Source organism: Pleuronectes platessa, chromosome 13 (assembly GCF_947347685.1).
Source record: "Pleuronectes platessa chromosome 13, fPlePla1.1, whole genome shotgun sequence".
Lineage (NCBI taxonomy): Eukaryota > Metazoa > Chordata > Actinopteri > Pleuronectiformes > Pleuronectidae > Pleuronectes > Pleuronectes platessa.
The window spans coordinates 13,102,987-13,116,287 of record NC_070638.1 but is presented as its reverse complement, the minus strand read 5'-3'; the positions used below and the strand labels follow the sequence as shown (position 1 = coordinate 13,116,287).

At 43.4% G+C, this 13,301-nt stretch overlaps 1 protein-coding gene across 1 annotated transcript; it reads left to right on the top strand.

Annotated features, from left to right (window-relative positions):
* Positions 1-51: 51 nt before the first annotated feature.
* On the top strand, positions 52-5,417 carry prpf38b (pre-mRNA processing factor 38B). The gene is made up of 6 exons (XM_053438047.1): positions 52-482; positions 975-1,043; positions 1,265-1,416; positions 1,593-1,653; positions 3,426-3,664; positions 3,926-5,417. Exons 1-6 carry the CDS (start codon positions 273-275, stop codon positions 4,644-4,646), a joined length of 1,452 nt encoding a protein of 483 aa, XP_053294022.1. The 5' UTR covers positions 52-272; the 3' UTR covers positions 4,647-5,417.
* Positions 5,418-13,301: the final 7,884 nt, after the last annotated feature.

Genomic DNA, 13,301 nt, shown 5'->3' with positions numbered 1-13,301 from the left:
TATTTTCTAAACTAAAAATATTGGCGGCTCAGCGACAGCACTTCCGTTCACACTGCAGCACCGACGGTACAGTTCCGGTTCTACCTCGCAGCGGGACTGGAGCTTCAACGACGGCGGGAAGTTGTTATCATCAATTTACCCTGGAATCAACAGCAACTGGACGGACGGACGAAATCGCTAAAGCTCGACTACTCGTCATCTAACATCGATGGCTCTTTAAACGGAAACACGCCAACTGCAGAGCGAGCGTAGCGGCGCGCGGTCCAGCTAACATGGCTAACGTCGGAAACCAGCCGCCACAACAGGCCGTAAACAAGCCTGCGCCAGGGAAACATGGAAATGTACTGCCTCTGTGGGGCAACGAAAAGACCATGAACCTCAACCCGATGATTCTCACCAACGTGCTGTCCTCGCCATATTTCAAAGTTCAGCTTTATGAACTAAAGACGTACCACGAAGTTGTGGACGAAATCTACTTCAAGGTAACGCTAGCGTCGGCTAACCCGCATGCTAGTTAGATAACCCGTGTCCAGGGGGGGAAAGCGGTAGAGTGGCCGCAGCGTGCTGCCGGCTTCAAATTCAAAAGACTAGACCGCGCTTATTTTCGAATTGAATTGTTTTGCTTCGTAAGATGTCCAGCTATTTCATGTTATTGACCCAAACATTATTATCTATTGTATGTGACTGTTTAGCTAGCTTGCGATTGCTAGCTGCCATTAAAACGCTATAGTCCGACGTTATCGTGACGTCTGGCTAACTCAGACATGTTGTTTTGGTGTTTGGAAGTGGAACTCAGTCAGAGCTCATGTTGTGTGACGACAGTTGTGGTTACCAGATCAACTGTGTTAGTACTATTATAGATGGTGAATCACTGAAAGACGCAGAATATCCCATGTAGCCTCTGTTAGTCATCAGGAGAAGCTCAGGCCTCTTACACTCTCACCAGTTTCACATGGTTGTCTCTGTGCCTTCAGGTGACTCATGCGGAGCCTTGGGAAAAGGGAAGCAGAAAGACTGCAGGTCAGACTGGAATGTGCGGAGGGGTAAGTGAGAAGTACGTGCTTTTTATTCCCCACCTTTTACCCCCTGTTTATTCTCCCTGAGCAGTTTGGATAAACACCAGCGGGGCTCTGTTGGAACCTGCTTGATGTGAATTTTAGTAAAGCAGATTCTCACGTATCATAATTTCTTGTATTGGTTAGGGTTGTTGTGAGAAATGTTGTATTGACCGATGCTTTACAAAACAAACTCTCTCCCTGGCTAGGTGCGTGGAGTCGGAACTGGTGGTATCGTGTCCACTGCTTTCTGTCTGCTATACAAACTGTTCACTCTCAAGATGACTCGCAAGCAGGTCATGGGTCTGATCACTCACACAGACTCGCCATACATCCGAGCACTTGGCTTCATGTACATAAGGTATGTACTGGTGAGAGACTTTCGTTCTAATTGCGTTTATTCTGTGTCGTAATGGCTTTCCCTTTTTTAAAGTCATGAATGAAATGACAAAATTGTGGTGTTCAATTTTTACAACAGCACGAGTGAAAATCTGATTATGTGACTTATGATTTTTGCCCTGCTTTATTTTGCCTCAGATACACTCAGCCCCCGGCAGATTTGGTCGACTGGTACGATGGCTTCCTGGATGATGAGGAGGTATGTCACTCCGGGTAATAATTTAATGTTTCTTTCTCTATTGCATACACAGTCATACGCCCGCTATAGAATCTGCCTGCCCTCCCCCCTGTGATGCTCATAACTGATTTTTCACCTTTGCCTTCATTTGGCTTAATTGTCTCAGTCTTTGTCCTCCAATCCGGAGTAGCTAGGTTACTTGCTCACTCCTCTGCTGCTGATTTTTATCAGGGTAAGTACCATGTGTAAAGCTGAGTCAATCCTTAGTCCAATGTGATATCAAGGCATGCTCTGTTTATGACGAGATTCTATCAGGACTTGTTGCACACAGCCAAATTTGGGACAATTGTAACATTCCTATGGATAAACATACAGAAATTTGGGAACAGAACTCAAACTTTGCATTACTCGGTAGTGGTTTATTTGTATTTAATTAAGATAAAATTGGATCCCAGTCTGTGCAACCAGGCCTCCTGTGATGTTCTGTTGCATTATATTTGAATTGATCACATGGAGTCTTACCCACCTGGTTAATTCCCCTGTTTTTTTCTTTAGATGCCTATTGTGCGGCAGGTGAATTGGAAATTGTATCTCAGCACTCTTGGTTTGCGTGTGTGAGTGCAAAGCAGCTGTTCTCTACCATATAAAGTTGACAACTATTCAACTGGTGTGCACTTACCTACCTGCGCCAGTCTGTGTTTACACTGTGGGCATTTGTATTCAACTTTTTAAGGGATAGTTCACCCAAATATGACAATTCATTCTATCTACTCACCACTTTGCCGATGGAGGTGTTTGAGTCCACCAAACACTTTAAGAGTTTCAGGAATAAACAGCGTTGCAGCCCAAGTTAATACAATTGAAGTTAATAGTGACCACTTCTTCAAACGTAAGAAAACAGTTAAAAAAACATACAATGTCTCATTGCTGTTCCTGTGGTGTCATCCACGTGTCTGTAAGCCGGCATTCAAATTCGACTAAAATAAGTTATCTACCTCCGGCGGACGTTTAGGCTAAAGACCTGGCGTAGATGACCGCTTGAGTCAAATTGGAATGTCAGGGCTTCCGGACACTTGGAAGACGCCACAGGAGCAGAGTGGAGATATTTTAATTCATTTTTTTTAATATATATTCATTTTAGGAAGTGGTCCCTTGTTAGTTCAATCGTATTTGATTTGGGTGCAACGCTGTCACCCCTGAAACTAGTGTTTTCTGGACTCAAACAGTTCAGCCACCCCCTCCATCGACATGGTGAGTAGATGAGTGAATTTTTATTTTTGGGTGAACTATTTATTCTGTTAGGAGAGAGATGAGAGAAGCCATGGCTCCTCTGTCTTTGTCCTTTCAGCTCAATTAGGATTTGTCTCAATGATTTGCTCTATTCTCTTTATTTAAAGTCTGTAATACGTAGTTGCAGACACTTTTTCGATGTTTTTTAAATGGATCATCGAAAGAAAAGAAGCGAAGATATTTCAAAAGATGAATATAAAGTTGACTTTATTATCAAGGCTCACTTTGTAAATGCAGACTCCAGGATCTGCCAGCTGAAACATTTAGCTATATCTAATTGTTATTTCCTCTTGTAAAAATTAGCAGAAATAAAAACCAGACACATTTGTTTGAAATGCAAGATTAAGCTAGATGAACAGAGGTGAAGGTTCAGTACTTGGTCATCACAAATTCTTTTTTTGGTTTGAGGTAAAATTGAAAAAGCATCATTCAGATTTACCTGCTTCCTGCCTGTGAGTGCTAATTGAGTTTCTCTATGGCACTTTCCCGCCATTTTGTTGTAGGAGCTCGACGTGAAGGCAGGAGGCGGCTGTGTGATGACCGTCGGAGAGATGCTGCGCTCCTTCCTCACCAAACTCGAGTGGTTCTCCACTCTCTTCCCCCGTATCCCAGTGCCTGTGCAGAAAATGATTGACCAGCAGATGAAGGCGAGACCTCGTAAGATTGCCCCGAAGGAGACACCGGAGGAAGATGCCACGTTCACAGGGGAGGCAGGGAGGCAAGGGGAAAAACGGCACTCCAGGTAAGGGATTTAAACTATTTAGATTATTTCTTTTTAAAATGCACCCGTCAAAAATGTCTTCAAAGTTACACCTTTGCTGATGCTTGGTTGCATGTATTGTCTTGTTTGATCGAGGGAAACTCCTCCTTATTTGTTTTTGTTTGGTTTATTCCCAGGTCAAAGAATTTGGCCATGGTTACTGTTAAAAATCAAATGATCTGACTTATCATGATTAGATAAGAATGTTTAAGTGCTTGAAGCTTATGGTACCTTTTTTCCTAGGACGCCGAGACGATCCCCGAGCCCCAGAAGGTCGCCCAAAAGATCACCTAAACGCTCACCTAAACGCTCACCCAAACGGTCTCCTAAACGCTCACCCAAACGGTCAAGGAGCAGTAGCCACCATCGCGAGAAGGAGCGCCATGGCCCCAGCTTCGACCGAGAGCTGGACAGAGAGCGTGACCGGCAAAAGAAAGAGAGGGAGGGCAAGGATAATCATAGGGATAAGGATAGGGACAGACAGAGACGGCGGTCCCGCAGCGCAGACCGGAACCAAGAACGACGAGAACGCAGAAGAAGTCGCAGCGGCAGTCGGGACCGAAGAAGCGAACGCAAGGACAGAGAAAGAGATGGTGTAGATGACAGGAGCAAGAAGAAGGAAAGGGATAACCATAAAGATAGAGGTACTGAGAATGAGAAGTCGAGGGATAAGAAGAGCAGGGGAGAGAACGACGACAGGAGGCACAAAGAGGACAGGGAGAGACGCAGAGAAGAAAAGAGAGCCAAAAAGTTGAGTCGGAGTCGAAGCAGGGAAAAGAAGCACAAAAGTGGCGAGGAGAAGAACCGGAAACGAGAGTGCAGCCACAGCAGAGAGAAAGACAGAGATGGGGAACAGCGATCCCACAAACGTAGTGGTAGCAAAGAGAAGAGTCATCATCAGCGCGAGTCCAATAATGACCATTGTAAACATGGTGAACGCAGAAGGAGTCAGAGCACTGAGTAAATGTCGCCCCGCAGCAATATTACTACTTTTATTCCCCGTGTTTTTCTCCCTTTTTTCGACCCAGTTGTCTGATCTGTCTCTTGTGTCGAAGACTGGGAATGTTGGCACGCTGGACATCTGGTTATGTTATCTTTGGCCAATGCAATGTTGCTTTACCCTTGTGTTGTTCTGCCTTTTTTATTCCCGATTCAGACAATTGTTAGTCTTCACTTGAAATTTGGAAAGAGGCAAAAATGGCATTTTTAATTTTCTATGGATCTTTCTTTCGCCCCAGGATGTGATGGGTTTGTAAATAATGTTTTGAAAGCTGTCTTCACACGATAAGTGGTCGGATTTACCCTCACCACTGGTTTGGGCGTGGTTCGTGCCGAAAGCTCAGCGCAACACTGTGGCCATATAATTAATAATGATGAACTGTTCAGGCTGTGCAGAAGCCTTTTTTATATTTGACACAAACGACAGAGAATATGACTGAAATTACCCTCATTCGTAAACTTGTATGTCTGCTGTATCCTGATGAAACTCTGAACAGTCCAAAGTAAACGGTTAAATATCGTGTGTCGTGGCAATGAGTCCTAACAGCGAATTGACAGTGCAAGGTAACTCCATCATTGATCGCGTGTTGACAGCCCGAAAATATTTTAATCCTCCAAAGGGCAGTATGCAAAGGGTAATGTTTTTTTTTACCACACACAGTTCAGCCCTGCTTGTGCTGTGATTGAATTATTGCTCTGTTGCATTTTGTTTTCTAATAAACACTTTTACGAACAACATTTGTCTTTGTTTTCAAAGAAAGGGGTGTTTAAGTAGTGGCTCGGCGAGACGGCCAAAATTAACAGGGTTCCCACGGTACCTGGAAAACATGGAATTTATTTTTTCATTTTCCAGGTTTGGAAAAGTCATGGAAACTGAGCAAAAGTGAACACTTCCATGGAAATTGAAACAGTTATCCTGGAAAATTGTATTGGATGATGTGTAAAATGGTAATAAAATGAAACTATTGAGCACAGAATTAAGATGAGTTTATAAAAACCCTTTACATGTGAACAGGTCATACTGTAGATAGAAATGGATGATCCCATGTTGTAGAACATGCTCTTGGCATCCTATCTGGTGTATTGGATGTTGGAATTTGATGAGGCAACCTGGTGATATGGACTTTAAAAGTATAGTTTCGGGTTGGTGGACTTCGGGAATAATAACCGAGAAACAAAACTCGCAATCTCAATAGAAGGGTCTAAGAACATGCATTTCCAGCCAACAGGGGAGCCTTGACATCTACAGTGAAACTTCTTATGCAAGTTTATCCTCAAAATCTAAGAAGCTGTGTTTCAACTGTGTGATAAACCTGGGTTTATCAACGTTAGTTAGTAACCTGTGCAATCTTGCTAGCTAGCAAGCTGCAACTTGCTAGCTTCAGCTTACACTAGAATTGTTGACATAATTTTTAACTTGCTTTTAAAATACTAAAACTATGTTCGATCCCCATATGTATTTCACTCATTGACTTTTCCTAAAACCGTGTTATTCACCACATTTAGGGGAGTTTGTTTTGAATTTGGATTCATTAATGATGGTTAGCAAGCACATGCAGTGCAATCTTGCTAGCCAACATTCAGCTTGCTAACTAACTAGCTAGTGTTGGCTAGCTTGCGTTGCTAGCTAACTACCAATACATTTTCACATTAGGCTGTGACATTACTTCTATACTAGTTGACATGACCAGTCTAGTCTTGATAAATTTTGTAACATTCATTCTTATATCTACTTTTAGCTATTTTGTGATTTTTCGTTTTTTCTTTAAAAAAATGATACTACTAAATAGGAACATTTGGGGTGAGACATGTTTGAGGTTGCTCTACTGAGGAACCACAGGGGAACCAGCCTTATGTTTTTCCTTTTAGGTTCATTAGTTTGATTTACAAAAGCTTTTACAGAGTAAGGGTAGGCATATTACCTCTTCTACGCAAGACTCATAATCTCAAATGTGTGATGCATTACAGGAGTGAGTGACAATGACACGCTGTAGATTCAGGATGAGGAAGAGAAGAGGGGAGAAGATGAAAGAGGAGGATACAAGAGTAGAGGATGACAGAGGAAAAGGGAGAAGAGTGGAGAGGAGTTGAGAAGAGTAGGAAGAGAAGACAGGAGCGGATACGAGAGGGGAGGTGTGGAGAGAAGAGGTTTTTGGTTTTTCAAACTCCATTTATTATACATTCCCAGTAAACAAGTACACTTCTAACATCCACCACCAGTGGTAAAGCCCAAAAAAAAACAAGGTTAGCAAATAATACATAAAGTTTCTTTTTCAATATATGGTTATACACACACCCATGCACACATCCATACAAACTGCAGTTTCTCAAATTAAAGGGCAATATTCAGTTCCCAATCTCTTTTACAGAATATTTCCAGCCATGATGAACAAAACAAATGAAAAAAAATCCTCCCAGGCCTTGAATACAGTCTTTCAACAACTTAAAAAAGTGCTTCGAGCCGAAGGCACTGAAAAAAATAATGTTCAAGTGTTTCAGCTTGATAAAGAGGGTACACCCCTCCCCCAGCTCCGGATGAAGGTGCACTCTGTAACTGTTTGTAGCTTTTGCCCCGTGCACCACCCTCCACTGGAGGTCTGCTGTCCGTCTTTCCATGGGCATCTTGCACCTGGACCTGGTTTTACATCACTGTACAATGCATTTACTTTTAATTAGCCTAATTGGATGAGGTGTAAAGCCTCTCAGACCCAATGTCCAGGCATAAGGCATAAACATGAGTCTTATTTTATTAAAATATCGCATCTTGTGTGATTCGTTCTTGATGGTGCCAGTACAACTTTATCAGCTGCTAAAGAAATGCAGTAAGAAACTGTGTTTTACATGTATCAGCATTCTTTAATTCAGGTGTAACTATACATTTAAAATTGTATTTGTATAGCCCACATTCAACACAATCACAAATTGTTTCATAGATCGTAACAAGATGCAACATCCGTTGTCCTCAACCCTCAACAAAACTACACAAAAATATGCATATAATCATATACATAAGATAAAACGTCTGATACAGATGAAGGGAGCGTCAATGACAGAGTCATTGTCATTAATGGTAGAATATGTGAGTAGACATATTGTATGAGAAGCAGTCTGGTTGTGATCATAGTGCACATTAGCTGCAACCATTATACACCAAGAATATTATTAATATTTTAAAAATATATAATAACCAAGATAAGAGTCACTAAATGCAGCTTTGACATTTCCCAGCCTTTCGGCCACAAAGACAGAGGCCAATGAACCTCCTCCAAAATGTCTTCTTCTTCTTCTTCTTCTTCTGAGGCAGCTCTTGGGAGCTGAGCTGTGAAGAGCTCGAGTCCTCCTCCTGCTCTCCTGTGCTCTGCCTGCGCTGCTGCTCTAATAATTCTCTAAGCTGCTGGATTTTTGAGCGCAAGGCAACATTTGACTTGGTCTCTGACCTCAGTTGAGCTTGAGCTTCTGAGAAGCTTTTCTGAAGTGACGCCCGCTCTATCTGAAGACTCAGCAGAGTCTTCCGCATCTCTGAGACCTGGATCATGAGAGTGACCATGTTGGCCTTGTAATCTGCCACCAACTCCTGGAGCAGCGGATTGGCTTTTTCCAGTTTCTGATGCTGATATAACTCTGGAGCGGCTATTTCACAGTTATCTGACCTGAAAGGGGAATCAGAGGAATGTGTCCTCTCATTCTCGGCTTCATCCTGTCTTCTCATTTCATTCATTTTCTCCAGTTCCTCAGTGAGTTCCTCGGTACATGACCAGTCCCTGACCATCTGTGGGGGGTTCTCCTCCTCTGTTATCCTCTCACGCTCTCCAATGAGCTCCGGACTTGGATTTTCCCGATTCAGCTGCGTGATTTCTTCTGTTGCCTGCGAGGCCACAACATGTCGGTCAATCACCTTCATCGTCTCCAGCTCTTCAAGGAGCATCTGGTCTTCATTTTTCAGAAAACTATTCATTTGTTTGATGTCTTCTGCTTCCTTCACTGCCTCCCTGCACTGGTCCTGAGACAGTTTGGACCTCTCCTCCATACATGTCAGTTCTTTACTGGACTTCCCTGCTTCATGCTTGTGTGAGACTTCCTCCTGGCGGCTCTCCGGGCATTCTGTTGGCTCCAGCACCGGTTGCTCTTGGCTTGGCAGACAGACTGGGAAGCAGGCGTCTGAGGTGTCTCTTAGCTTGGACGCATTCCGCTTCAAAATGCATTCACCGTACATTATTAACATCTGTTTAATCTTCTCCAGCTCTTTTCTTAATTTCTCTTCATTCTCTTTCTCCCTCAGTTCATCGATGGTTTGCAAAAGACTTCTCAGCTGCTGGTTCTCACACTTGTCATCGTTCTTGTTTGTCATGATCATCTTTTTTTCCTCAGTGGACTGCACTGTTAAGATATGAGCTTCAGGTGATTGCTCTGAATATGTTTAACTGTTTCTACTTCTTTGCGGGTGGCGACACACCACTCGGTAATAAGAACCACTTCAAGGTTCCTATTACCACCACCATTTCTATCACTCATCTGATACAAAGAAGAGGAATTTCTATGATTGTACAGATGCTTTGATGTCAGATTGTCTCTGATGTAATGGCGTCTTTGATGTATTTACTGTAGTGCAGAGGCGGAGCCAGGAACAGGACACAAAGGAAGGCATTTGTCACAAAGGGAAATAAGAGATCCAGCAGGGGGCGGTAGTGCCCCTCGACGTTGGCTGCCACCTGCAAATAAACCAAACTAAGAATTAGATTAGATTAGATTAGATTCAATTTTATTACCATTGCACAGTACAAGTACATATACAGCGAAATGCGGTTTAGCATCTAACCAGCAGAGCAAAAAAAATGGCAGTTAAAGTGCAGAGATGGAATATGTAAATAAATATGTAGTACAGTTAGAAATATACATGGAATATACATGGAAATATAAATGGAATATGAACAGTATTAAGAGGTAAGGTATGATATAAGAATGATGAATACACTAAGAGCAGGATAAATATATAAAAATATGAATACACTATAGGTGGAATAATACAGTAGGAATAAGTTAAGTGCAAATGTACAAATGTTCAGTGGATGTGCAAATTCACCGTACATTATTAACATCTGTTAATAATAAGACAGTGGATGGACATTATGAGACAATCACTTTCAATAAACATCTGATTTGATTTTTGCACATGGTGGCCTGGAGGGAATTACCTGACATTTCACTTGGACTCATTGATGAGCTGATTAGAATTTGAAGTTGTTGTATCTTGGACGTACATCGTCCCAATCTTCTCCGAACTTTACATGTCTGACAAGAGTCCCGGTAGTGGGGCAGATAATAGAAAAATCGTGCAAAATGTGATACAAGCACCAAATTTGGCATGGTGGTTCCCAAGGGTCAACTTAACAAATCTGCCTGACGTGCCATTCAAAAATCCAAGATGGCGGCCATTTTTCAGATGGACGCCAAATGCGTCTGCCGAAAATTGTTTCGCTCATAGAAATGGATCTACTTGATGGATTTCAATGATCTTGGTGTCGATTTCTATGTTTTCTTGCATGCTGAATCTAATGTTTTTACTTTCATTAGCATTAACATACTCTAAATGGTAGAAAAGGACCACGTTATATAAAATAACAACATAACACATCAAATAATACTCCTAATACTTTATTTACACAATATAGACATTAAATATACACACTTTGCAATAATGTACTTTGGATGCATTTGGAACATGTTATTCAACAAAATCGAAAATATGAACAAAAACCCTTAATACTGTAAAAATCGTCCTTCCATAGCAAACTATTATAGTGGCCCACACACTGGCACCAACTTTCACTGCTGTATATGTATCACTACAGCTGACATACACAGCTGCAGAGTGCAGTGCAGGTGAGCCCTGAACGAAAGCATTTGCATCTCCGGTTGCAGCCTTTCTTGCAGGAACACTGGGTCAGTTCCTGACAGCTGGCTGCAATAGGTGGAAGCGTTGTCCAACAGATCTGCCATATGTCTCCGTTCCGATTCCATCCCCAGTCGGCAGGACTGACAACTTCTGGATTGGTTACTGTTGCTTGACCCCATATGATACCAGCCTGGTAAGCAGCGCGTTTTGCGTGTTCCATGAGGGCTGCACTGGTTGGTGGGATAGCATCATAGGACCTCTGCTTACGGGCAAAGAGATTCAGCCTTGCCTCGTCAACACCGGTGGCTGCACTTGATCTGTCATACATGACAACAACAAAGTTCTCTAACTTCTGCAGGTCGTCTTCTGAAACCTCTGTTGGACAGTTGCTGAGTTTTGTAAAGGTTTCAGAAACCTCATCACAGACTTCCCAAGTCAGCCATGCAGATTTCTTTCCCTTCCCATGGAAAGACGAGACCACGTCACAGCCCGTGAATGCATGGAAATACAGGATCCCACTGGCTTTCTCAGGTCCTATTGCAGAAACTACCTCATGGACTGGTATCCATCGAGCATTGGCTCCCTGCCCAAAGGCAATCCACATTTTTTGAAGACCAAGCCTCTGCAGGAATGGCAGCTTAGATACTGCTATGATGAGCACGTCAGTGTCATTGGCTTTGATGACAAGTGACTTGCTACCCTCTGCAGTTGCATCTCTTCCATGTACAAATATACGGGTATCAGCTTCTTCATGACAGCATGGGGCCACAGCATCGAAGGATTTGTTTGTGTTGCTGATGACATCTTCTCCTTTTGTCACAATGACCATACTTGTTGTTCCAGCCTGACATATTTTATCTGCGAGAAAGTGGAAGAGCTCAGTTTTGTTGTTGTCATCCCGCAGAAAGCTTCTCCAGTTTGTAGGGGTCCTGCTGGTACCAGTCACTCTTCTTCTGATCCCCTGACCTCTTTTTGACCTGGTTTCAGATTTCAAACTAGACTTCTTGTACACATCAAAGATGACATCGACTCGCTTGAATTTGGTGCCAAAGGATTCCACTTTTGGAAGGATGTCTTCTTTTGCATAGTCATCGAAAGTGTTTGAGCTGCGTGGAGGCAGGGAATTGATAAGCGCTGATCCATCAATGATGATGGTGTCTCCCTCTGGTTTGCTGTCAGGCAATGTCACCAGTGCCTGAAGAATTTCAGTTAGCTGTGACTTCTGGCACATACGAAGCCTGCCATTGTCACTGAGAGATGCAGGTGCTGACTGGTTCTCATACTTGAAGAATTCTTGCAAGTCACACTGTCTGTTTTGGCAGGAGATGAATAGCCGGGAGAACAAGTGACAGTCATCTTTAAGCACTTTCTCCTTGGAGCTGCTGGCTGCCTGCTCATGCTTGAAGAAAGAAGCCTTGTTCTTCTTGATTGGCTGATAGAATGTGCATTCTTCTTCATTCTCCAAGGCCTCCATAAATGACTGGAACTTCTCCTTGCCTCTCTCGTGATGACTACCAACCAGTTCAGCTTGTTCTGGATCTACAATGTTCTTTGTGTCCAGCACCAGCAAATCAGCAGACTCTTCTTGGAAAGGGTTGCCCATCTCTTTTATCACTCTGAACAGTGCCTCCACCCTGTCAAGGAAAGATGTCTGGGCACTTAAGGTCTGTTCATGATGTTTGGTGCTGATGGTTGCGTCTTTCACACCAGATATAGCCTCATATGCACCTACTAAATGGCTCACTTCAGGTCCAGCCACCATCAATCTCCGAAGTGCCCCTGGGTCCTCTGTTAGTCCAATGGCTCCTCCATCACCCTTGATGGCTGCGTTGTTCTGTTCATGGGCTTGGTCAATGGCCATGGCAGAGAAGTCTCTTCTGGACTTGTGGACAACAAAGTTTCCTTTGTGAAACTCTCTGGCTACGTCTTGATGCTGTTTCTCAAGAGACAACATGTCTCTCAAATGAACTGGAAGCCACCGAGCATAATTTACATTGTTATTTGCGAAGAAGTAGGGGATCAGTTCTGAGAGTGCTTGACGGTACAGGTCGAAGTTTCCTTCCCTGAAGGAGCGTATCAACAGGAGCACGACCAGCTCCATGTCCAAAACCAGATCCCAGAACTGGAATTGTGGACTCTGAGGTCTCCGCTGATCACACCAGGCTTCAAAGGTGAGCGTTGGTCTGCCAGTCTCCTCAGAGCAGTAGTCTTGGTAGGCTTCTTTCTTCAGTTTATAAAGGCTGCATGCTGTGATCTGGTGGGCCAATCTTGTCCTGGTAATACTTGACACAGTCAGGAATGACTCAGCTGTACCAGATGAGGCCACCCCTGCTTCAGCAATAGCACTGGTCCAGCCACTCCACTCCAGTAGTTTTCCAAGGGAACCAAGAGCAGCCTTCTCTATGTGAAGTCCCCCAAACATGATAACAAATTTGTCCTCTCCATACTCAGGCCACTGCCACTGAATCTGTTTTGCTAGTGCAAACAGTGGTTGGTCAGCAGCTATGACTGGGGTCTGCCCTGGGTTGAGGAAAGCCACTGTATCTCGAATCTTCCCCATGGCATGTTTGATTGTTGCAACCGAGTGAGCCTGGTCTCGTAACAAAGGCAACAGTGATGTCATGCTCACTTCAAAAGGCTGGCTCCTCTTCTGTGCTGCATGGTGGGCTGCCCATGTGATACTGAGAGTATCACCTACACTCTCAGTGACAGACACCTCTTCTAGCC

Bases quoted from the DNA above. Each gene is read 5' to 3' on its own strand.
- prpf38b (XM_053438047.1), top strand. From the start codon at position 273: ATGGCTAACGTCGGAAACCAGCCGCCACAACAGGCCGTAAACAAGCCT. The intron at 1,417-1,592 runs GTATGTACTGGT...ATTTTGCCTCAG, and splicing joins CTTGGCTTCATGTACATAAG to ATACACTCAGCCCCCGGCAG. The intron at 3,665-3,925 runs GTAAGGGATTTA...CTTTTTTCCTAG, and splicing joins GGGGAAAAACGGCACTCCAG to GACGCCGAGACGATCCCCGA.